Source organism: Symphalangus syndactylus, chromosome 10, assembly GCF_028878055.3.
Source record: "Symphalangus syndactylus isolate Jambi chromosome 10, NHGRI_mSymSyn1-v2.1_pri, whole genome shotgun sequence".
In the NCBI taxonomy this organism is placed as follows: Eukaryota; Metazoa; Chordata; class Mammalia; order Primates; family Hylobatidae; genus Symphalangus; species Symphalangus syndactylus.
The window spans coordinates 49,322,435-49,347,289 of NC_072432.2; the positions used below are offsets into that span (position 1 = coordinate 49,322,435).

At 36.2% G+C, this 24,855-nt stretch overlaps 1 protein-coding gene across 9 annotated transcripts in view; it reads left to right on the forward strand.

Moving 5' to 3' along the window:
* Positions 1-24,855, forward strand: part of FAM13A (family with sequence similarity 13 member A) — a 431,061-nt gene that overhangs the window by 369,594 nt on the left and 36,612 nt on the right. For all 9 annotated transcript variants that reach the window (XR_010113828.1, XM_063610243.1, XM_063610245.1 and 6 more), the window contains 4 exons: positions 67-246; positions 6,679-6,865; positions 19,851-19,927; positions 20,314-20,356. Coding sequence is in view for 8 of the 9 variants with exons in the window: in XM_063610243.1 (XP_063466313.1) it covers positions 67-246; positions 6,679-6,865; positions 19,851-19,927; positions 20,314-20,356 (487 nt within the window). In the remaining variant the exon portion in view is untranslated. The remainder of the gene's footprint in view (positions 1-66; positions 247-6,678; positions 6,866-19,850; positions 19,928-20,313; positions 20,357-24,855) is intronic.

Below are 24,855 nucleotides of genomic sequence, written 5' to 3' on the forward strand. Positions count from 1 at the left end.
CATATTTTTTAAGGTGATCACTGATGAACTTGACTGCTTGAATGACTCTGCATTCTTTTTTGCCAGACTCTTAGAAAGAACCATCCGATCAGCTGTAGAACAACATCTTTTTGATGTTAATAACTCTGGAGGTCAAAGTTCAGAGGACTCAGAATCTGGAACACCATCAGCATCTTCTGCCACATCTGCCAGACAACGCCGCCGCCAGTCCAAGGAGCAGGATGAAGTTCGACGTGGGAGAGACAAGTGAGTTGGCATTGATTCTTCCTCTTACTTGAGTTTTCTCTTTTTAAAAAAAATATACACCCAAATTAGTCACTGTGTTATAGTCATACCTCCTGGTCCTCTCCCATTTCAGTATTTAGGTTAAAACTTTAAGAGTTTTCAGTTTGTCCATTCTAAACTTAGCTACATTTGGAAATTCATAGGTAATTGCATAAATATTTCCGTTTCATCCAGACATTTGGTATGTTGTTAGAAGCCACCTCTGATTGAATACACCCTATGGCTTCCTCATAAATATCTTATTTAGAGGGATTTTGAACCATGGGCAGAGAAAGTTACCATATGCTTGTCCAGAGGTATTTTTTTTTCTTGCTAGACAACATTAAGTTGACTATTTAGACTTGTTTATGAAGCAGCTGACTTCTCCATTATATTTACATGATTAAATAGTCAGATATCACTATAATACTCTGACATTTGATTATGTTTTAGTATAAGAAAGGTTGGGCTTAAATCTACTAAAAAAATGAAAAGCTTAAGTTGTTTATTATAATAATCACTAGTTTTAAGGCATTCCCATAGTATGAATTTTAAGAATAGTGTTACAAAGAGCTTTATTCTCCATGAAAAAAGATTTAATAAAATACAGATGAACAATTACCATTTATATTATTTAATAATCATGATTTAAATTGTCAAGGAAAATAAATTTATATAGAGAATAGACTATTCAGATACTCATATATTTTCCCTGAAAGTTCCAAGGTTATTTTTATTGACTATGGCCTTTAGCCTCTTTATGGTTGTTGTTTTGAACTCCTTATTAAATGTCAGAAACTAAACTGAACCAGACCCTAGGCCCCCTCATTCTTTTTCTTTCTTTTCTTAATTTTTAATTTTTATGAATATATAATAGTCCCACACCCTCATTTTCATTCTTTTTCACTTAGACTCATAATCTACATTAAACCCTTTATGGAAAAAGAAAAAAAACTTATTTTCGCTTAAAGAAAAACACAAAAGATAAACAGTATAAATAAGTTTCATGCTATACCTCACCGAGATGTTTAAGGGCTATATCAGCAAATGTAATTTTAGAAATAAAGCAGTATCAATAATATAACCCACTGATTTACAAGTAGCATATGCAGTACTTTTAAAATAAATTTTCATGCAGCTGGTGGATAGAATAGTTGTAATATTCCATTTAGAAAATAGAAAAAGTATAATACAGGAGATATTTACATTTCTTCTCCTGTGGCATGACATGAGATATTTACATTAAAAATGAGCTACTGACATGTTTATAGAAAGTGTTTAGAAGTATAATTAGTTTGTGTACTACCTCTAATGTGTTACAGAGAAAGCACAAATTATTCCTTTAACACTGTTCTTATCCTCTGCCTCATTTTTCGCTGAGGAGTATGTAGCAACACTTTGCATTTTAAAAATATCCTCAGTGTGTCACGATATCCTGCTTTCCACCCTCTTTGTTTGGACAGAGGGCTAGCAGGTGGAGGTGGGAAGTGGTGGGGAGCATGAGAGAGAACAGAGAGTGATGGTGCTGTTGGTGGATGCTTGGCAGCAGGTCTGGGGGAGGACAGTGGAGGTAAAAACAGATAGGGGCCAGACAGGGCAGGGAAATGTGAAACACAGCCTCACCTCTCCTGAAGAATTTAAATAGAGAGCTTCCCAAGCCCAGGGACATTTCTAGCATAAGTTAGCTTGATTGTTTTTTACTAGCAGCATCAGGAGAACAAAAGGAGATGGGGAATGGTAGCTGAGTGATGGTATGAAGACTATACCCATGAAACCCTAGCCTTTCCCTTAATTGTTCTTCTCTTGCTATTCCCTTCACCACTCCTCCTGGTCAAATCACAGTTGGGCATTGAGTAAGAGAATCTTGGGGTACAAACAGTACCTAACCTGGCACACTATGACACAATCGTGTCTTGATAGTCCTTCAACTCCCAGCCCACACTGAACGGCTTCTCTTAGCTCTCCAGGTCTTTGGAAGAGTGAGACCCTTATCTCTCAAAACCCCCGGATCCACTAATTTTGTCTGGCCCAGCTTTGACCATAGGTCAGTAGTCATTTCCTGCAACCCCTCTCCCCTCATCTTCATGCTGGGTTCTGTCATCCTTTCACTCACCTTCTTTGATCCAGTGCTCTCATTCCACTTGTTTCTTCCCAGCTCCACTCTTTACTTTTGCTCATCTGCTTGCTTGAAATACTTTTCTGGCCGGCTGATTCTTTCAGCATCTCCTCTTTGGTCTTAGATTTCTCTTTTAACCTTCCTTTCAATGAGCCGCCATAAAGGTCTTCTCCAGTATCTACAGGAGAGTCATGAACATGTCATAAATTATAAGAAGATCAAGAACCATTAATATAGCCTACAGTCAATGAGTTTGTCATAGTTTTGCTTCTATACAATTCATTCATTTAAGATTTTTCACAAGTTTTTACTCAAAAAATAAGGAAAGATTAAGCTAGGCTGTAATATTCTATTCAAAACTATAAGCTTTCTGAAGTGGTTAAAAAGTGTTTAGAGGCCGGGCGCGGTGGCTCACACTTGTAATCCCAGCACTTTGGGAGGCCGAGGCGGGCGGATCACGAGGTCAGGAGATCAAGACCATGGTGAAACCCCGTCTCTACTAAAAATACAAAAAATTAGCCGGGCGCGGTGGCGGGCGCCTGGTAGTCCCAGCTACTCGGAGAGGCTGGGGCAGGAGAATGGCGTGAACCCGGGATTCTCGGCGTGAAGCCGAGATTGCGCCACTGCACTCCAGCCTGGGCGACAGAGCGAGACTCCGTCTCAAAAAAAAAAAAAAAAAAGTGTTTAGAAACATAGAAATCTATTTGTATTATTATCTATTATTTTGCCTCTAGTAACTTAGAGATGCAACAAATTAAAAAATATTCTTGAAGAAGCCAGTGATGACTATATTTCAGGATGAGTAAAAGAGTCAGTGAAGTCATACTAAAGTCATCATGGCCCATTTTTGAAATAGCAGTATCGAAGATAGACAAAGACTACAAATAACTTCATTAATAGGCACAAATGATTTGTTATTTGTCTGAATTCATAAGGAAATATAATCAGACTTATATTACTATTTGCTACAATTTTGTAGCAAATTAATCTTCATTATGTAATAATAAAATCTTTATTATGTAAAAACATTCAGCTAAATTCATTTAGTAAAAAAATCTACTATCTGCCAAGTTTATGGAAATGTGAAATTTTGGTGATGGGTATATGGAAGTTTGTTGTGATAGTGTCTCTACTTCTGTATATGTTTGAAAAAAATCATAATAAATATTTTTAAAAGCAAAGCATCATTTAAGTGAAAATGATTTTCAATCTTCTAAAAACACAGTGAACTGGAAAATTGATCCAAATGTTTCTTTGTTATATAAAGACTATATTAAAATCCTACTGCAAAGTAAAAGAAAAGCAGGCTATATTTGGGGAATAATAAATAGTTCAGCATTGCCAGGACATTAAGTAGGTATGTAGGGGGAGGAGAAAATCCTGAAAAAATATGGAAATAAATCTAGATAATGAAAGTGAGAGGTCCAGAGGCCTAAGTTCAGTCAAATCCAAGTTATGTCAAATGTGATTGAAATCTGACAAAATATTGCAGGAAGGAATTGAGTACACCTGCTCCATCTAAGATTAGATTTAAAGAAATACAACCATGTGTTTTATACAGAGCTATATCTAAATAAAGTGCCTCCAAAGTCTTCAACAGTGATAATTGAGCACCCAGTACTATAAGGTGATTCAATGATGAAAAACAGATATCGCACCCAGGCTCATGGATCTATTGTGTAATTGAAATTAGACAAAGTGAAGTAGAAGAGACACGTGGATGCACCTAAAAGCAAAGACTTACCTCAGAGGAGAACAGGATTTGTCCATGAGCACAACAGCATGGCCAGATTTTCATATATTTATTTTGACAGGATTTTTTCTAGTCATTCATTCACTATTCAAAAAGATCATAAAATAAACTTTACTTTCTTATTTTTAAAAATAGTTTTTAGCTGTTGTCTTTAGTCTGCTTGAGCTGCCATAACAAAATACCACCGACTGGGTGGCTTAAACAACAAAAATTTATCTTCTGACAGTTCTAGAAGCTGTAAGTTCAAGGTCAAGGTGCTAGAAGTGTCTGTTTCTGTTGAGGCCTCTCACGTTGGCATGCAGATGGCTACCTTTTCACTGTGTCTGCACATGCCCCTTCCCCTGCGTGCACACTCCTGATGTCTCTCCCTCTTCTTACAAGGACATTAGTCCCATTGGATTAGGGTCCCACCCTTATTACTCTTTTAATCTTATTTACTTCCTTAAAGGCCCTGTCTCCAAATATGGTCACACTGGGGATTAGGACTTCAAAATGTGAATTTTGAGGGCACATAAGTCAGTCCATACTAGCTTTAAAGCCTAAAAGGTCCTCCATTTAAAGGTTATAATTGGGGCTGGGCACAGTGGCTCATGCCTGTAATCCCAGCACTTTGGGAGGCCAAGGCGGGCAGGAGTTTGAGAACAGCCTGGCTAATATGATGAAACCCCATCTCTACTAAAAATACAAAAATTAGCCAGCGTGGTGGCACATGCCTGTAGTCCCAGCTACTCAGGAGGCTGAGGCACGAGAATCTCTTGAACCTGGGAGGTCGAGGTTGCAGTGAGCCGAGATCGCACCACTGCACTCCAGCCTGGGCGACAGAGCAAGACTCTGTCTCAAAAAATAAATAAATAAAAATGAAATAAAGTTATAAGTAGACATATACCCCAAAAGCTAGGTTAATGGATATAAAAACATAGTTTGCAAAAGACCTAGCATTTGGTAGGACAACAGGGTGATTAGAATAAAAAAATAAATTAATTATACATTAAAAATATCTAAAAGAGTGTAATTGGATTGTTTGTAATACAAAGAATAAGTGCCTGATGGAATGGATACCTCATTTACCTTAATGTAATTATTATGCATTGCATGCGTGTATCAAAATATCTCATGTACCCTGTAAGTATATACACCTACCGTGTACACACAAAAATTAAAAATAAATAAAAAACAAACAGAAAAAAAGGCTAGGAAAACTATGAAGAATGATAAGAAGATAGAATTTAAATAGTAAAATAAATAATTTTTGAGTTTTAGAATTACACCAAATTGATCCAGCCACCCACAGAAGGCACTGCTCTCAGTGCGTGGAGGGGAGAGATTGAGGAGCATGTGCATGAGTATACGTGCTTGCATTTAGTCCCTATCAGCTTCTCCTCCTGTCTTCAGTTACTTTGTACTTAGAATATCTCTTAAAATGTGCATAAATCTTTTATATAATTTTACTAAATATATATTTTCACATTAAAGTTGTAGAAAAAAGACTAAAATATAGAGTGTTAAAAATTACCAAAGATAGTATAATTTTGAAAATATTATGATAGTATTTAATTCATAATTTTTCCTCTCTTATACCCTGTCTAAAGATATGAATTTAGATTTCAGAATAAATGTTTAATGTTATCTTTCATTTTGGGATATGGTTGAGCCAATAGTAAAATATGATATGTATTTTTACTCTTTAGAATTCACTTATTTCAAGATACAGTTTTAGGTGTTTAGGGAGGTACATTAACTCACTCATACCACGAAGGAGGAGAATAAAGACTCATTTATTTGTTCCTTACCACGCCATGGTGCTGTGCTGATGGTTTTATTTGTTCCATGATATTGTTTCTTTTTTTTTTTTTAACTCAGTTTGCTAATTTACTTTTGTGAAAACCTATTATAGGAATGCTTAAGATATTCATACTTAAAACTGTTTCATGAACATCAAATTAATTAAATTCTATAATTATGACATTCATATCTACTTCTACAACTGTGTCATGAAAGAGGTCTGTACTTGGAAGTAACAAATCCAGATTTCAGTAAAAATGCTTTGTACTCCATAGTTTTTATTAACTTATACAATTTCTACTAAGATTATTAATAATTCAGTGAGATTGAAATACACATTTCTACACTACTAAAATGGAAGATATAATTCCTTTTTAGATTTTTCTCCATACACTGTATTAATTTATATATTTTAAATATATATATATATTTAAATATCTACTGTGAATAATAGGAAATTTTTGTATAAACTTGCACTGTTCTCCCTGTTTGAATACAAATTACTTTTGGTAAAATACAAAAGCTGTCCATTGGTAAAACAGCCCTTGCCAATTTGCCTCTAGGAATTATTTCTCTTTCAATGTGATTTATTTGGCACCAAGCAGTCCCAGGAGTGGCAGTCTGCTCAGATTTTGATCAGAGATGCAAACTGGAATTTCTGGGCACTCTTTGGATTTCCTAGGTACAATATGATGTAGTTAGAGTATCATTAAATGACCATTTGATCTTTTAAAGTAAAATTAAGCTTTTTTCTCAATTCAAGGGGACTTATCAACAAAGAAAATATTCCTTCTGGGTTCAACCACCTTGATGATTGTATTTTGAATACTCAGGAAGTCGAAAAAGTACACGAAAATACTTCTGGTTGTGCTGGAGAAAGGAACAAGCCTAAACGTCAGAAATCCAGTACTAAATTTTCTGAGCTTCATGACAATCAAGATGGTCTTGTGGTAAGTGAATATGTCTATAAAATTTTACTTGTTAGTAAATGTTACATCTCTTTGCTTTGTAAAAAAATTAAAAGTAATTTCGGTCTTCAGTTTTATAACATTATAGAATATGAGTTCTGGAAGAGACCTTAGAGCTACTAAGTGTATGTATATTTGTATTTGTTTTTAATAAATACAAAAATTAAGGCCAAGAAATATTATATTCTACAAAGGAACAAGAGACACCACACATTCTGATTTCCATTGTTTTTTTTCTCTTTTTTTCAAGCATTTTAAATTTTGTTTTTGAAATAAAATTGCCAATAACGCATTTTTTCTTCTTTTTCCCCATTCTATTTGTTCTTGTCTAAGTGAATATGTTTTATAAATTAATGAATGAACTTAAAGCAAGGTGAAATACACAGTGAAAGAGGATCAGCTATCTTCGTGTTCAGAAATCTCTTCATGTTCAGAAATTTCATTTCAAATCTATACTCTTTTAAAGTATTTTCTTCCAAGTTAATCAGAAACAAAAAGAAATTAATCCCTATGTAGTTGCCTCAGACCTGAATCTTGCATCATTAATTCAATACATAGTATAAGTTTTTATAAGTGGTTTAATCAATGGCTAAATATTTGTTCAGGATAACTATTAACATTCATCATCCTTCTTCCTTTATGCATTAGTTTCTCTGAAAAATAAGCCTCAAAGTCTGTCCCTTTGGTTAAAAAAAAAACAAGAAACCCAAAAACCTGAAGATAAATTTTATATCATGACATGAACTGGAATCCCTAATAAAAATAGGCAATATCCTCTCCTACTATTTGGTGTGCAAATCCTCTGACGTACTTTGACCAGTTTTTAGCTCCATGCTGTGTTTTTCATACATTCAATAAAATTCATGGGCCACCTATTTTCTCATTGTCAATTTCTGCATGTGCTCGGAGAAGATTTCTAATTTTTCCGTAAGTAAAATATACGTAAATGCAAATCTAGGATTTTTTTTCCCCCATAATGTCTCAATGCATTGTTTCTGGAAGTAAACTGATCAGCTAGAGTGAACAGAAATAATCATCTACCTCAGACTTATGTCTGGTACAATTCTCAAAATAAAGAATTTAAAGTTTGGAATCATGACACACTATTTTTTAACACTGATGATTTCATTTTTGTTGCTAAAAGTAAATATTTAAATAAAATAAATGTATTGACTTCATTAGCTCTCTATTTGGCCCATGATTTGCTCATCTGCCAAAGAGATATCTGGGGACTGAAAGTCTGAGACTTGGCTTTATAGTGTGAAAAGAAGCTATGAAGCAGGCTTCTCAGTTTGAATCCCTTTTTACATTCATTTAACCCATTAATTTTTTCCACCAGGAATAATATCTTAAGTTAGTTAGATAGTAATAGTTAATGAAAGTGGAAAAGTACATTTACTCCTTAGAATATGTGTTTACTGATAAAACTATGGACATGGTCTGTGCTAAAAAACATTGGGATGGAAGATCCTAATTCGATTTGGGGTATTTTATGTGAAAGAATTTGCCCCTACCTCAATTGCCAGTTTCCGCATTCCAGGATTGTGCATGTCACATGTGAGCTCAGTGGACCGTGTCTTTGTTGCAATGAATAACTTAAAACCCTGCCAATACAACTTAGAAGAAAAACTTCCTCATTTGTAAAGTGAGGGTGTTCTCAAAGATGTTTTCCAACTCTTATATTCCATGAATTTAAAAATCTAATCTTTGCAAGTAACCACAAAGCAAAGAGCCAGGGAACACAACGACGACTAATATTAAGACTACATCCTGAATGTTAAGTTGTGTATCTTCACTTCCCCCTTATTTTTAACCTTCTAATTCTACTTTCCCCAACTTTCCTCCAAAACCTTTCCCTAGCCCCTTTTAAGTTCTTTACATTCTGACCAAACATTTGTTTCTAGAGCTTAAAAAAATTATACATAATTATATGTCATCTGTGTGGCAGGAAATAGTTTAGATCCTGTGGATACAGTAGTGAGAAAAACAGATAACAATTCCTGCCTTCCTGGAGCTTACATTCTAGTCAGGGAAACAGACAATAACCAAGATAAATAAGTAAAGAATAAAGTATATTAGGTAGTGATAACAACTAGAAAGAAAAAAATATGCAGGGAATGGGGACAGGAACTGTGAAGGGGCAAGGGATACAGTTTTAAATGGAATAATCAGAGGAGACCTCTCCAAGAATTTGACACTTGAGTATAAAGAACTAGAGGAAGTAAGGAAGCAAGACTTACTGATGGAATCACAAGGGCTCTGAGGCAATTGTTTTCTGGAATATTCAAGGAACCACAGAGACAACATTATGGTTGGAAAAGTGAGCAAAGTGAAAGAGGGAATGGAAAGGCAGGGCACGTTAAATAGATCTTTATAGATCATTGTAAGGACCCCTCCTTTATTCTGGGTGAGATGAGAAGCCATTGAGTTCTCAGTAGAACAGTGACCTGGCTTACTTAAATTTGGTGATGCTTTGTTGAGAATAGACAATTAGCAGGCAAGGGCAGAAGCAGAGAGACCAGTTAGGAATCATTACAGTCATCTGGGTTTGAGATGATGATGGCTTGAACTGAGGTGATACAAGAGCCAGCTATATGGACTCACGGGCTGTACCCTTCACTGGTCTAGGGAGCACTGTTCCCATCAACTAAAACATGAATGGTTCCCCCTGGAGTTGTGCACTGCAGTGGTGAAGAGGTGAGGTAAGAAAGTGAATGTATTTTGAAGATAGAATTGACAAAATCACCTGACAGATTCAATGTGGGGTATGAAAGCAAAAGAGGAGTCAAAGATGATTCCAAGATTTTTGGCCTGAGCAGCCAGGAGACTGGTGTTGCCAATTTCCTGAGATGAGGAAGATAGACATTTTGGGAGTCATATCCTAAGTTCAGTTTCTGACATGGAAAGACTGAGCTGCCCATTAGACATCTAAGAGAAGAGATATTAGAGGCAACTGGGCTTCTGGGCCTAGAGTTTCGGGAGAATGTCCTCCTTAGAGATACAAATGTGGGAGTCATGAGCATTGTAAATGACATTTAAAGCCAGTACACTGGCTGAGATAACCAAGGGAGTGAATATGGATAGAAAAGGCCTTCGCACAAGGCCTTGAGGCAGAGAATGGGGAGATGAGAAGCCAGCTGAGGAAACTTAAGCAGCAGCCAGAAAACTAGAAGAAAAATGAGGTAAGTTTGGTGTCTTAGAAGCCAAGTAACCAAGGGACTCAGAGGAAGGAGGATCAGACGATAGGTCAAGTAGAAGACTGCGAGTTCGACCATTGACATTAGCAAAATGTAGCTCCCTGGTGATCTTCGTAAGAATAGTGTTGGTAGAAAGATGCGAGCAAGAGCCATTTTCAGGAGAAGATGGTAGGAGAGTAACTGAAGACGGTGAGTAAATGGCTTCACAGTGATCTTGCTGGCCCACAGCACAGCCAAAGAGGAGAATATGGTGTAGATCTGGAAAAGTGTCTTACAGATTTGGTGTCTTTACAGTGGGAACTATCTGGCTCCTTTCTCTCTCTGTCCTTTGCTTCTCGAGGATATCATGACCAGCAGAGACCGAGAAACTACAGATAATTCAGAGCTCAGAAATCAGGGGCAGTGAGGTACCAGTCTGGGCATCAGACTGCACTGCCTTATTTCAAATTATTGCCACAATTTCAACCTTTCCCTTTCCTTAAACCCCAAGCTCATACCTGTCCCCTTCCTTCTCTCCCAGAAGAAAACCTTATCTCCTCTTTTGCTTTGAAGAGCTGAAATAACCAGCTTCTGTTTCAACTTCCCTCACTTCACTTCCAAATTTCTCTAGCTCTCTGTCTATTTTATTTTCTTATCTGCTCAAATGACAAAGTATGTTTCCTAAATTCTAAAACTAACCTCTAAGGTGAAAAGCATCTTTGGAAATTCTATTTTTTACATCCATCTCCCAGCCTACCTCACACCGGCATAAAAACATATTTACCCATGCACACTTCCTCTCTATTGGCTCATCTCCATTGGCCTAGAAAAAAAGTCTCCATCTCCAAACTTCCACTCTAGGGCAGAGTTTAATACTTTGAGTCAAAAATCACAACACATTCATGCATTTTATCCAATAATCCTACTTCTGCTACTCCGTTCTAGGTGCATAATCCTTTTTGTTTGTTTGTTTGTTTGAGATGAAGTTTTACTCTTATTGCCCAGCTGGAGTGCAGTGACACGATCTCAGCTCACTGCAACCTCCCCCTCCGGGGTTCAAGTGATTCTTCTGCCTCAGCCTCCTGAGTAGCTGGGTTTACAGGCGCACACCGCGCCCAGCTAATTTTTGTATTTTAGTAGAGATGGGGTTTCAGCATGTTGGCCGGGCTGATCTCGAACTCCTGACCTCAACTGATCTGCCCGCCTTGGCTTCCCAAAGTGCTGGGATTGCAGGCATGAGCCACCACACCCGGCCACTAGGTACATAATCTTAAATATAAAAAAAACCGTATATATTAATTTGCTCACCGCAAGGCTATTTATAATCATGGAGAATTAGAAGCAATTTAAATGTTCAGAAGTAGAAGAGCAGATGAGTAACATTTGTATGTCAACTCAGTAAAATATTCCACAATGATTCAAAATTGTAGTTATGAAGATTATATAATAAAATAGAAAATATTTGACAAGTTATATTTTAAGTGCTTTTCATATATTCTCAATTTTAATCCTCCCAATAATCCATAGGTAGATATTATTATTCCCATTCTAATCATGAGGAAAATTAGGCATAGGAGATTAAACAACTAGGTCACACGTAAGTGGTGGAGCTGGGATTCCACTGTACTGCCCTTCAATATAAAAATAGGTTATGAAGCAATATCTACAGTGCATGCATATATATGTATGATATAGTCATTCCTAGGAAAAAAGGCTAAAAGGATATATAGCTAAATGTGATTGTGTGATTGCATTATGGTGGTGGCAGTAGTATTAGAAGTAATTGTTTCTCTTCTCTCCAAATATGTTCTGTGTGATTATATGAATTCTATAATATTACATTTAATATATAAAAATCAAAACAAAGTCTATAGGTCTCTTATCTATGAACAACTTCCTTTTAGTTTCATGTGTACATGAAATCTCAGTCAAGGTTCAAGAAAGGAGAATAGGTCTTGTAATCATACCTGAATTTCACTTCCAACTATCTCACTTCATAGCTATGGCAAGTAAAGCACGTTACTTAGCCTTTTACTTCATCTGTAAAATAGCAGTTTTTTGTGAGATTGTGTTTTTTTGTGAGATTTAAATGCAACTAAATGTGCTAAATAATAGGTAAAACTGAACACAGTAAATATGTTTCTGCTTCCTCTGCTCTGATGGCCAGTCTCTTTTCTTCATTTTACCACCACACATTTTGGACAGTCTGTACTTGTTAGTTTCAGTTCTTCTGTTTTTTTTTTTAAGAGGCAGAGTCTTACTCTGTCATCCAGCCTGGAGTACAGTGGCAGGATCAAAGCTCACTGCAACATCCAACTCCTGGGCTTAAGGGATCCTCCTGCCCCAGCCTCCCAAGTAGCCGGGACCACAGGCATGTGCCACCACACCCAGCTAATTTTTAAAATTTTTTGTAGAGACAGAGTTTCACTATGTTGCCCAGGCTGGTCTCACACTTCTGGCCTCAAATGATCCTCCCACCTCAGCCTTCCAAAGTGCTGGGATTACAGGAGTCAGGTGCCATGCCCAGACCCCATTCTTCTTTTCATATTAATACATGAATCCCTACAGTCTAGATTCCATCCCCAACCCCAACCCGAACCCCAATCCTGTTCTCTACAGAACCTTTCTTAATGTCTCTACTGGTCTTTTGTGCTATGACTGGTCCCTGTGCTATGACTTCATCTAGTTCTTGGCCTCCTCAAGGCCTTGGGGTGTTTGATACTTTGTGGCTCTTTGTCTGAACCCTTTCTCCCTTGGTCTGAATGATGTTGACCTCTCCTTGTCCTCATACCACAATGACTGTTTTCTTCTGTATCCTTCCTTGGCTAAGCTCCCATAAATCATGCTTGGATTTAAATGTTACCTAGATTTTTGTCTCATATCTCTTTTCTATCTGAACTTTCAGAGCTTCTCCAGTTCCATGGTTTCAGTTGTCGCCTCTCTACAAATGACTTACAAATTAACATTTGATGGATTCTGTCTGCAGTTCACCGCAGAGAATACTTTAAAGTCAACATGTTGAAACCAAACTCATCATCTTCTCCTCAATCTCTTTTTCATTCAAGAATCCGATCTGATTCAATCACATCGTCTCCTTAGTCCTTTCCTTTTCCTCACCTCCATCCTTCCTTCAACATTTCAATCATGTGTCAAATTTAGTTGATTCTGCTTTTTTAAAAAATATTATGTGCATCTCCTTTCCCTTTTTGCATTGCCATTACATAGTTGAGGCTCTTATTGTAACTAGTCTGGAATACTGAAACAGTCAGCCAACATGTCTCCAAGCCTCTTCTACTCACTTTCCTCTCCAGAACGTGTCTGCTGCTACAAAACAATTATCTACGTAATGCAGCAATTTTTCAACCATTGTTTTCAGTGTGACACAACTCGCAAGAACTCCTGTCAAAAACCACATGACCATGATTTTCTGGGTGGTATCAAATATAATGTAAAAAAGCCCAACAATGTGAACCACTGACTTAAAATTATTTATTCCTTCAATCACACAACAACTAACTATATGACAAGCACTATTTTCAACACTAAGGACACAATGTGATCAAAACAGACACACACTCTGCCTTCCTGAAGTTTACAGTCTCATAAAATGAGATAGATAAGAAAGAAATATCTAGTTAGATGGCAATACATGCTGTGGAGAGAAATAAGGCAGGGTAAAGAGGATGGAAAGTGGTAAGAGGTAAAGGATCTATATCGTAGAGGACATTCAAGTCAGGCCTCACTGAAAATGATGCCTGTGCAGAGACCTGAAGGAGATGAGGGAATGAGCCATCAGGATATCTGGGGAGAGAAAATCCAGGCAGAGGGAGCAGCATGCTGAGCCTTTGAGGACAGGCAAGAGGTGGCCATGGTTAGAACAGAGTTGAGAGGAGCATTGTAGGAGATGAGGTCAAAGATGTAGCAGAGATCCTGATCACCTAAAGCTTCATAGCCATTTTTAGGACTTTAGCAGTTACCTTAAGTAGGATGAGGAGCCACAGAGGATTGAGAGGGGAAGGAAGCCATTTTGTGACATACCTTATGAAAGGATCACTCTGGCAACTGTGTTAAGTATAGTGCATGGGGTGATGAGAAATGGATAAGGACTAAAGTAAAATAATTGACATAATCTAGTAAAGAATTCAACTAGGCAGTTAGATATATTAATCTGGAGGTCAAGGGAGAGATGAAATAAATAATTTTGGAAGTCTTTGGCACACAGTTGGTTTTTAAAGCCTTGAGGGTGGATAAGCTGACACCAAAGGACTGAGTACAAAGGGTAAAAAGAAAGGGTCCAAGGACTAAGCCCTGAGACCAACCAATATTTAGGGGGTAAGCAGATGAGAAGGGAGCACCACAAGGGACTAAGAAGGAGCTGCTGCCAATCTCCAGTGCAACATGGAGGCAAGAGCCTCATTAGATTTAGGTCCAGAGAAAATTAGAAGAAAGAAATTGGAATAGGGAGTGAGTGATAATTTCACATATATCTAGCTAACCCACAGCTACCTTGATGGGAGCTCTATCAGTGGGAAGAGGCGGGAAGAGCCTGATTAAGTGGGTTCAAGAAAGCGTAAGAGGAAATGAGTTGGATACTACAAGTATGGAAAGTCTTTGAACAGGTTTTGCCCTACAAGGGGGAAGAAAAACGAGGTAGCAGTTGGAGAGAATACAAGATGAAGACAGTTTTTAGAAGGCAGTGATGTTACAGAATATTTGTGTAAGACAAGCCAATAGAGAGGAGGAGATGACGATGCAAGAGAATTCATTGCAGGAGCAATGTTCTTGAATCAGTGATAGGCGATGGAACCTAATGGACAAGTGGAGTGGTGTGATCATAAATCACTTTGATCTAAAGACCATCTCATCAAGAATTCCAACAGCTTTCCCCCACTGCCTCCTTTGCATAACACCAAAGGTCCATCTTTGTGTTCTAACCACAGCCTACCTTTCATCTATGATAAGTGAATACTCTTCTATCAGTCTCTTCATGTTTAATACACACATCTAGGATTCCTTTCTTTTGTATACTGTTGAGTAAGGAAAGAAGGCTATACATATTCAGTAGAAGCTGTACTTTGAGTATCCATACAACTATCTAATTTTTTACTTTCAGTAAGTATAGTATTCAGTAAATTACATGAGATATTCAACACTTTTGTTATAAAATGGGCTTTCTGTTAGATGATTTTGCCCAATTGTAAGCTAATGTAAGTGGTCTGACCATGTTTAGGCTAGGCTAAGCTATGCTATTCAGTAGGTTAAGTGTACTAAATGCATTTTTGGCTTATGATATTTTCTAATTACCATGGGTTTATTGGGATATAACCTCCATGGTAAGTTGAGGAGTGTCTGTACCTGGTGAAGCATTGTATTGGTCAGGTCTGGAAGCCACATATATCACTTCTCACATCCCATTGGAGAACAGTTAGTCACATGGTTGTACCAGATCATGAGAGAGGCTGGAAAATGTATTGTTGCTGGACATCTAGCTACTTTATTACGGTGGAAGAAGTGTAGCATGGGTTTGGGTGGACAGCTAGCAAACTCTTTCATAGGCATCCTTTATGATACCAGTAGTTCTTTTTGAATATGAATGAGCTTATATAATTTTAAGCAATAAAACATAAAATGTACAAAAGAGTACAAAAGGAATTCAAAAATGCCATTAATCCTTTCTTAACGAGACTCTATCAAATATTCTCCTTCTCTTAGAGCTCAAGGTTAGAATAATGAACCTGTTTTGACTAACAGCAGTCCTGTAGCCTTCAGATTGAGCTGTTTGTATATTGAGAGAGGCATTTTTGTGTGTGTCCTCTACTAAGGTTTTGTCAGCATTTTACAGTTTTAGAAGATGAATTTGTTTTTGTTCCAAGTGTTTTTAAGTGCTTCAGTCAGTGGTCAAACAGGTTTTGAGCCTAGCTTTCAACACCAACACAGAGAGGGAGAAAGAAAAATAATCAAAAATAAATTCCACAGTCTAAAATGAACTTTTATCAAGGCTTTTGCTCTTTTAGACTTGAGGTTATCTTTATAATTAAGGAGAATGGTTTTTAAAATTTAGTTCCTCTGACACCCCAAAATTATCAAAATAAATTATGTCATAGTGAATCTGTGTTTTGAAAGTCATTGATAGGACTCACATGAGTCAAAATTTTATGGATTATAAACTAGGCTTTATCTGGTTGAAAATAATTGCAATACAAGAAGCAACTTTATTAAATTAGACCTAAAGTCACAATCTTGTTCTTTGCTGCTTTTTTTAAATTTAAAAGATCCTAAATTTAGAAGAGGAATTAAAATAAAAGTTAATGCAATAAAACACTTCCACAATATTCTATTACTTCAACCTCTAATCAATGAAAACATTAATGGACTACTCTTTTTACCACACCTGGTAGGGATGTGTTTGGGACATAAAACAGTTTAAAACCTTCAAAAGACAATGACTGAATATTTTCTTATCAGAGAAGTACTATTAGCACCTACAGCACATTTGAAGGTCTAATGGCATACTTCTCAAGAGCATTCTGCATTTCAGCATTATTTTGACCTGTACATTACACTTTTCCCTTCCCTCATCTTAGTGAAGTAGAGAGATTACTGATCTATTTCTTTATCTTAATCATTCCTCCCTAACCCCAAGACAAAGAATACAAATTAGAATCTACAAAATATATTGTGCCCATGGAAATACATAGTTTTGTTACTGTACTTGTAGATATTTACTACCCTTGTTAGTTTCATTCTGAAAAAAAATGCTTTCTGGGTTGTAACATTCTTCAGATTTTCCATTTCCAAAAGATATAGGTGCAACCCAGCTACCTTAGGAAAGGAACACTGCGTACCTGCGTGCTGTTTTAGTGAAACCAGACAATGAATATTCAGCAGTCTCAAATGTGTACAGAAATAACATGACAATTAGAATTACTAAAAAGCCTTAGAGAAGAATATTGAACAATATTGGAAATCAGCCTTTGTGAACTACGTCTACAAAACCTCAAATCATTGGAGAGTTCTTAAACATATGGATAAAACATGTAAAAAGTGGTAGAGATGGAGTTGAAGAAGTTAATACTTGTTTTAACACTGGAGATCAGCTAAGACTTCTCACATCTCACAACTGCTTTTTGCGAAGCTTTCTATTGTATGACCTAACTAACTTTATTCTGTAGTTCCTAACACCTGTATCAATTACATTTTGGTTCCTCTGTTTAAGAAAAAAAAATCAATCTTCTAACGTCTTCTAAATGAAATAGCTCTAAATTTATATAATGCTATTATGGTTTATTTTCTGTTCACTCTTATTCTTCCTGAATATTTCTTTTTTATTTTATTTATTTTTTTCTTTTAAGCTATCTCCTACAGGAAGGATCTGAATATTTCTTAGCCTTGATCTGAAAATGTTTAGTTCTTTGGAAATAGTCATTTACATGTAATTATGAATGTATCATTTCATTGGCACTGTTGTGAAGTGATCTGAAGATAGAGGATTGTGCTTTCCTTTGGAATTCATGTTTCGGAGCTTTAGGAAAACCTAATACTATTGCACTAGATCTTACACTAAAGATTCTGATACTCTATTGAAGATTACCAGTGGGAACAAAGATTCTTTGTCATAGATACAACCCTTTTCATCAGGAAAGTCACATTCAGGTAGTAAGAGCAATTATTTTTGATTTAATGGGAGCCATTTTATAAAGGCCTCTTCTAACTCAAACTTTAGAGGTATGAATATAATTGAATGTTGTAATTTTTAATTTCTCAGATCCATTCTAAAATTATCTACGTGTGTAAATTAATGCCCAGTATTCTAGTATTCTAATGGCAGACACAAACACTGTATTTCCTGTTTTTGGGACAGTGTCTTAACTGTGAACAAGTAACAGTAAAATATTTTCCTTGGGGATATTATAACAAATAACAATAAAATATTTTCCTTGGAGATATTGTAGCTTCAGAAACGATAACATCAACACTTCATTAATTATATTAATAATAATATTCATTAAATGTACCAGGCATTATTCTATACTTTTTTTTTTTTTTTGAGACGGAGTCTCACTCTGTCGCCAGGCTGGAGTGCAGTGGTGCATCTTGGCTCACTGCAACCTCCGCCTCCCAGGTTCAAGCAATTCTCCTGCCTCAGCCTCCCAAGTAGCTGGGACTACAGGCATGTGCCACCACAGCCAGCTAAGAGATGGGGTTTCACTATGTTGGTCAGGATGGTCTCAATCTCTTGACCTCGTGATCTGCCCGCCTCAGCCTCCCAAAGTGCTGGGATTACAGGTGTTAGCCACCATACCCATCATTATTCTAGTACTTTACATATCATTTAATTCTCATGACCACCCTATGTTAACTATTGTTGCCATCTTCATTTTCCAGATGAGGAAATTAAGGCTCAAGTAGGGTCATATAATTGGCAAATGGTGGAACTGGAATTCTAACCCAAGTATTCTGATTCAGAGCCACTGTCATAACTATTATGTTATATTATCTCCCTTTGTTTCTATTCTTTAATGGAGCCCAGGGTGTCAAACTGAGAATTCCAGGCAAATTGGCCAAACCAACGTAAGTGGAAAATAATTCAGCTATCTACGAAGCCAAAGATTAGTTTTCTGCTCTATATGTTTATTTCGTGGAGATCGTTGTAAATGCCAATTTCATGGGATTATTGTGAACCTTAGATTTACTTAGTAAAGGGTTTTATTATAATGGGATGTTATTGATAGGTAGATGAACATATGTACTTTCATATATGTATAATTTACTTTGATGACACAGGATGAGTGGATTATGCTTAATATCCTTTTAATGCAGATATAAATCTGAGTTCAACAAAATTCAGGTCCAAATTTCCAAGGCAGCTATGTTTTTGAGTTTGCTGAATTCAGATATTCTCTTGTTTGCTTATTTGTAATCTCCCTTCAAGGAAATGGCATACTTATTCTGTGCCAGTCACCTGAATGATATTTAGAAAGCATTGGCCATATTCGCAGAGGCAGTCAAAAATATCTTACATATATGCCTCCTGGTAAGCATTAACCCCACCTGGACAGCTGAAAATACATACTATTCAAATTAGGTTTTCTGTCTTTACTTTTTCCATCTTGGCTAATATAAAGATTAACATTAAATATTGTAAAAAGAAAGGTTCTTAAATTTTCATTTCTGTTTATAGATATTTTACAGCTTAGGTATAAGCTACATGTTACTCTAGATAATATTGGCAGTATACACTGAGTATGTATATGTGTGTGTGCATATATATGTATATACATATATCTACATATATGTGTATACTCCACCTTCAATCTTATCAATGTACACTGAATATACATAAATGTGTGTGTGCATATGTATATATACGTTCTTATATAGATAGATAGATAGAGAGAGAGTAAATGTTACATCAGTTCCTGGTGAGATTCGATGTCAGATTCCTCAATTCTAAGTCTGACCCACCCTGATTCTCTAACAGTCTGGGTTTTGCTATTTAGCTGTCCAATGTGGATAATACCTAACAGAGACATTATAGAGCACAATGGCCATTTCCGTGATGCTGTCACGTATCTTTGTTAAAAGGATGATAAAGTTCAATACACCATTCTGTGCAAGCAGGATATAATAAACTGTCATAATTTTACTAGTTTAAACAAAGATAAAAATATGAGGACTAGAATTAGTTTATATATATGTATTATTTGATTTTTCTATTTTAAAGAAAGGAGGGTCTGCGTTGCATATTTCTTACCATTCCTATTAGGCAACCAGTAATGGTTCTGTTACAGAATATGGAAAGTCTCAATTCCACACGATCTCATGAGAGAACTGGACCTGATGATTTTGAACGGATGTCCGATGAAAGGTAATTTTAGAATTGTCTCCTAATATTCTTTCCAAGGACAGGAATAGGTTATTTTCATGTAATGCAATGTGAATTATAAGAACTAAAAAGAATGGAATTAAAGGACTATATATTTACCAGCAATACTTTATAGCAAGGAAAATGCTTAGAATAGAAAATCTATCACAGTGCTATTGAAGGCAAATAACTATAGTCATGTTTATTTGTGTTTCCAGTTTGCTTTGTTTTGATTAATTTTTTGTTTTGTGTTTTGTTTTTGAATTTTATAAGTATTTGGCTTAGAGCTACTCAACATACTCTTAAAATCATAATATCAGTGGATTAAAAACATTGTTATAAAACAAGTAGATATTTTATGATTTTTTTGTTGTTGCCGTTATTTATAGGAAAGGAAATGAAAAAGATGGTGGACACACTCAGCATTTCGAGGTGAGTAGCTAACAAGCAAGAGTAAGACTGTGACGGGGCTGTTCATACACTCTTGAGTGTACCTCTGAAATATTAGTCTGCCAATAAGGGACATTGAGATAAGTAATATGACTGTGATTGATTAGAAAGGCAAATACCAAACTTAAAGATTCCTTGAGAAATCATAAGAGCTCATTATTTACCTTTGTGAATTATTTTGTTTTGCTTATGATGATAAACTTTAATAGCACAGGGATTTCTCTTTAGATTTTCTATAAAGTAAAACAAAACAAAAAGCTAAAGCTACTGGTTTTATTTTCCACAATTTGATGCATTTTTTAAGTGATTGAGATATATAGGTAGTGAGTCTTAGTCACAAAGATTAGGTCATGAATCTTCAAATTAACACAAATTCACTTTGAGTTACTTAATCCAATTTGTTTGCTGAGTTTCGTCTCTCATCCTAAATAAACATTGGAGAAGAAAAGTCTCTCACCTCCCTTATGTCATCTGTATCTTCAAGTTTCATTTACTTTCCTGACCTCCCACTTGTCCTCTCAGGCATCACCATGCTGACCCAAGTATTTGGTTTCCCTTGCTCCCAAGTCCAGCTTCCATTCAGTGTGCTGAGCATCATTTTTAATTCATGTATGTGTATGCAATCTACTACCTCCAAATACTTCCAACTCCACCTTCAATCTTATCAGTTTTCCTTTTCAAGAATTAAAGTTTTTCTTAACCTACTTTTAAATTCTGACTCTTGATATAAAGAGAACGTTCCCTCTAACCCAATAATTCTTAATCTCTGTTGGGCACAGACCTAATTCACTGATGGATTTATTCAACAACATATATTAAATCCTACTAGGTACAGGTACTGTGCTAGGAGCTGGGATTTAATGACAACCACAGTCTATTCCCCCATGGAGTTTTACAGCATAGCAGCTTAAAAATCAGAAAGCTATAGACCCTCTTAGAAAATTGTATTATCATTAAAAAATGTGCATAAAATTCCTAGAAACTAATCACCACTCCCTGAACACACGCTAATGCTGTAGACTCCTCATATCTCCTGTATTCAATTCTTGTCATATATATACTTCTTCACCAGATAATTTAGCCAGATAATAGGAGGGGAATGCTTCCTCTTTCTGATCTCACAGCTTCTGAGCTACTTTTTTCATCTATTTCCAACTCATTTCTGCCTCCTTCCTTGGGACCCAAGCAACAAGCTGACATTCTTTCCTTGTCTCTAGGCATCTTTTTAAAGATCATGTTTCCCCCATGATACTGTCAAGTTGTGTTTTGTTTTTTATGGTTTTATCCTTTCACTGCCATCTTCCTCTGCTCACAGCAAGCAGCTACTCATCTCCTATCTAACATGATTTTAAAGAAAATCGCTTTGCCAGTCTCCTGGAGAGGTCTCCTCAGTTCTTTCCTTTTATGCGTGTTTTCTTTTATGAGATAAAAGGGAATAAAAGTAACTTTTGTGGATGGACTTCATAGCATTAACTCATAAATTCTAAGTAGCACACAAACTAAATGGCAAACTAAACTGAACTCAGTCTGCCTTGGTCTTTGGTGGACAGCTCCCAGGGCAGTGGATTAATCATGGGGAAACAATCTCACATCCTTCTTCCATGTGCCAAGTCCTCTTCTTATGTGTGTTACCCATGTGCAGCCACCAATCAGTGCCCAGTGCCACTGCTGGCACTGCTTAGGCATTCACTAATAATAACATGATGGTTTCAGTTAGGAGATAAAATTAGGTGGTGAACTAAAATCTAGACTAAGCTCTCCATGTCACCTTTCTACCACAGCTGCACCAAAGGAGAAAAATAAGACATCATTCCACAAGATTGGGATGATTTCTACTTGTGAAAGCATGTGCTTCTTTCACTGAAGGAAATTTGTCTTATTCCATAAAAACAGTGAAAAGAACTGTTTTCCATTTTGTAAAGCTTTTTCCCTTGTTTCAGTGTGCTGTTAGTTATTACTTTTTAATATATGTAGTACTTCCTAAAACTTACACCACCCAATATTTAATCTAGTTTTCTAGTAAAAACATCAATAATCTTTCATTTTCAGTGATGAAAAATAAGTCTATACTTTGGTTACTCCTCCTAGAGTTCTGTTTAACCAGTATTTATTTTGTTTCAGGTCTCATTGCATAAGATTGAGACGTCAGACTTTACATGCCCACTATTGAATATATATTGTAATATTTCTAATTTCGTTTTCCATTAAGACAGACTTCGTCCTTATTGATATTTTCATTTAAAATTCTCCTTGTAAACTGTCAGATTCACATAAGATAACATAGCAAACAACAGCTCTTGGGGAAAGGTGATTTTTTTGGGGAGGACTACTATTTCCATTAGAATGAGGAACATTTGTTTTCAGCCTCAGAAATGCTCTTTAGAGACAGGCAGAGAGAGGCTTCTCTTAGATCTGCTGCTCAAAGGCAAATGAAGTTACAACTGTGACCCCAGTTTTTAAATAATCAGTTTGCAGCCTTTAATGTGTTTTGTTTGAAGGTATGTGTTGAAAGTGAACATGGGCTTATCCCTTTGTTTCATATCTTTTTAATTTATTTTAATTATGCAACTAATCTTGTCCAAAAAGAGATTCTCCTGAGATCTCAGATGGGCATTGGTCAATAACAGTTACCCATTTCTATTTCATAAGAGTTCCTTATGTGGTTTGGATTAAGATTTGTTTAGTGACACACTGGCAATGAGAAAAAAAGTCAAGAGTCACTTTGAAATGTCCAAAATTAAAGTACATTTTCTTCAGGAAGGTTCAGAAAGGCTGACATTTTAATAAAGTATCCTGTCTGGGCAATGTGAAATGAGATAACATAAGGAAGAGCCTGGCACCCTGCTCCCTGGGCATGCAAAATCTCGAGTCTTTGTTCTTCTGTGTATTATTAACTCTTTTAACAAACTACAAGTATCCAGAAGAGAGGTCATCCTTAAAACTAGCAATTCTAGATTCTAAAAGATATCCCTGAAATTACAGATTTTCAGAGTTCTGTTTCCAAGGGAGTTTATACTTTACGCTTCAATTTAATCCCTATTTTCTATGATGAAAATATTTTATACTTCTCTATAAAATCCAGAATATTAAAACTAAAACCTTACAATGAATCTCTGTTGAGAAGTCAAAACAAGTAAGAATTATTAACTGCATGTGAGGGAATTACATTATCTGGGAGAGATCATTTTATGTCAGAATTACAAGGTCAGTGAAGTGTTAAGTTCTTTCAAAATATTTTTACATTCTTTATGCTTTCTAAGCCTACTGCTTAAGAGAGCTTAGAAGCATACCTTTGATAACAAACAAGACATTCATAATTTAAAAAAAAAAAGACTAGCTCCATGTTTCTTATCCTGGTTCAAAAAAAAGGAAAAGAGAAGAGAGAAAGAAGGAGAGAAGACAAGGCTTTTCAATCAAGACTGAGAATTAATATTAGTTATCACAAGTTATTAAGTGCAGGCTTTTATTTGCCCTGAAAAAGTGAATTTCTGAAAAGTATTTATGAAATGGATGACTGTTATTTTGACTTCACTGTTTTCATGGAAGCTTTAGGACTTTGTTTTAATATTATAACCAGAAAAATTAACAAGCTCTATTTACTTCAAATTCGCTTCCAAATCAATCCAATAGCCAAAGCCTAATGAAGCTTTGGAGTTCACATGGATTTTGAAAATTTATTTCCACTTTCCTTTATTGTCAGGCTGAACAAAAAATGTTTATGGTTCTGTGTAGTTCTTCTGTTAATACTGTAGTTTCTTCCTGCGAAAACTGCATTATACAGCATACTTTCTGATATTGTCATTCCTGGCTCTGTAAACTATTAGGCCACTTAACTACATCCTGTGCAGGGCAATGGAAGGAATAAAACAAAAATTCACCAACTATTTGAAGCCAGAGAAAGAGCAGGATCCAATAAAGTCTGGGGATAGAAAAAGGTGGGTCCAGCTGGACAGGGACAAGTCTTGGCAAAGATGAGACTGATAGCTTCATAATTAATGGCTCCTTGACCTGAATGTGAAATGTTACCTGAGGCCCCGGGAGAGATGAGCTCTCTTCACATTTGCCCCCTAGCATCCTACGTTTCTTTTATAAGAATACTTGGCACTTGTATGTTCAGTGTCTCTCTCCTGCACCAAATCCCTTACCTTGCTTGCTACTAAATTCCGGTGCTAAGGACGTATATGTGTTCAATAAACGCTTGCCAAATATATGAATGAATGAATGAACGAATGGGAAAGGGAGGTAGGGTATAAATGGAAATAGCATTGTTTATAGTTCCTATAGGTTGTTTTATACACGTTTTTCATTTTAATCTTCACAAACTTTACAAAGTCTTGTTCCTGTATTTGAGGGAAAAAAAAAAGCTGAAGTTCAAAGAAGTTTACTCACTGAAAGTCTTGCAGCTAGTAAAGCTAGTATCTAAACGTGAGTCTCTGCCTCTAAAACCCATCCTAATATGCCATACTCTGTTGTCTCACCTA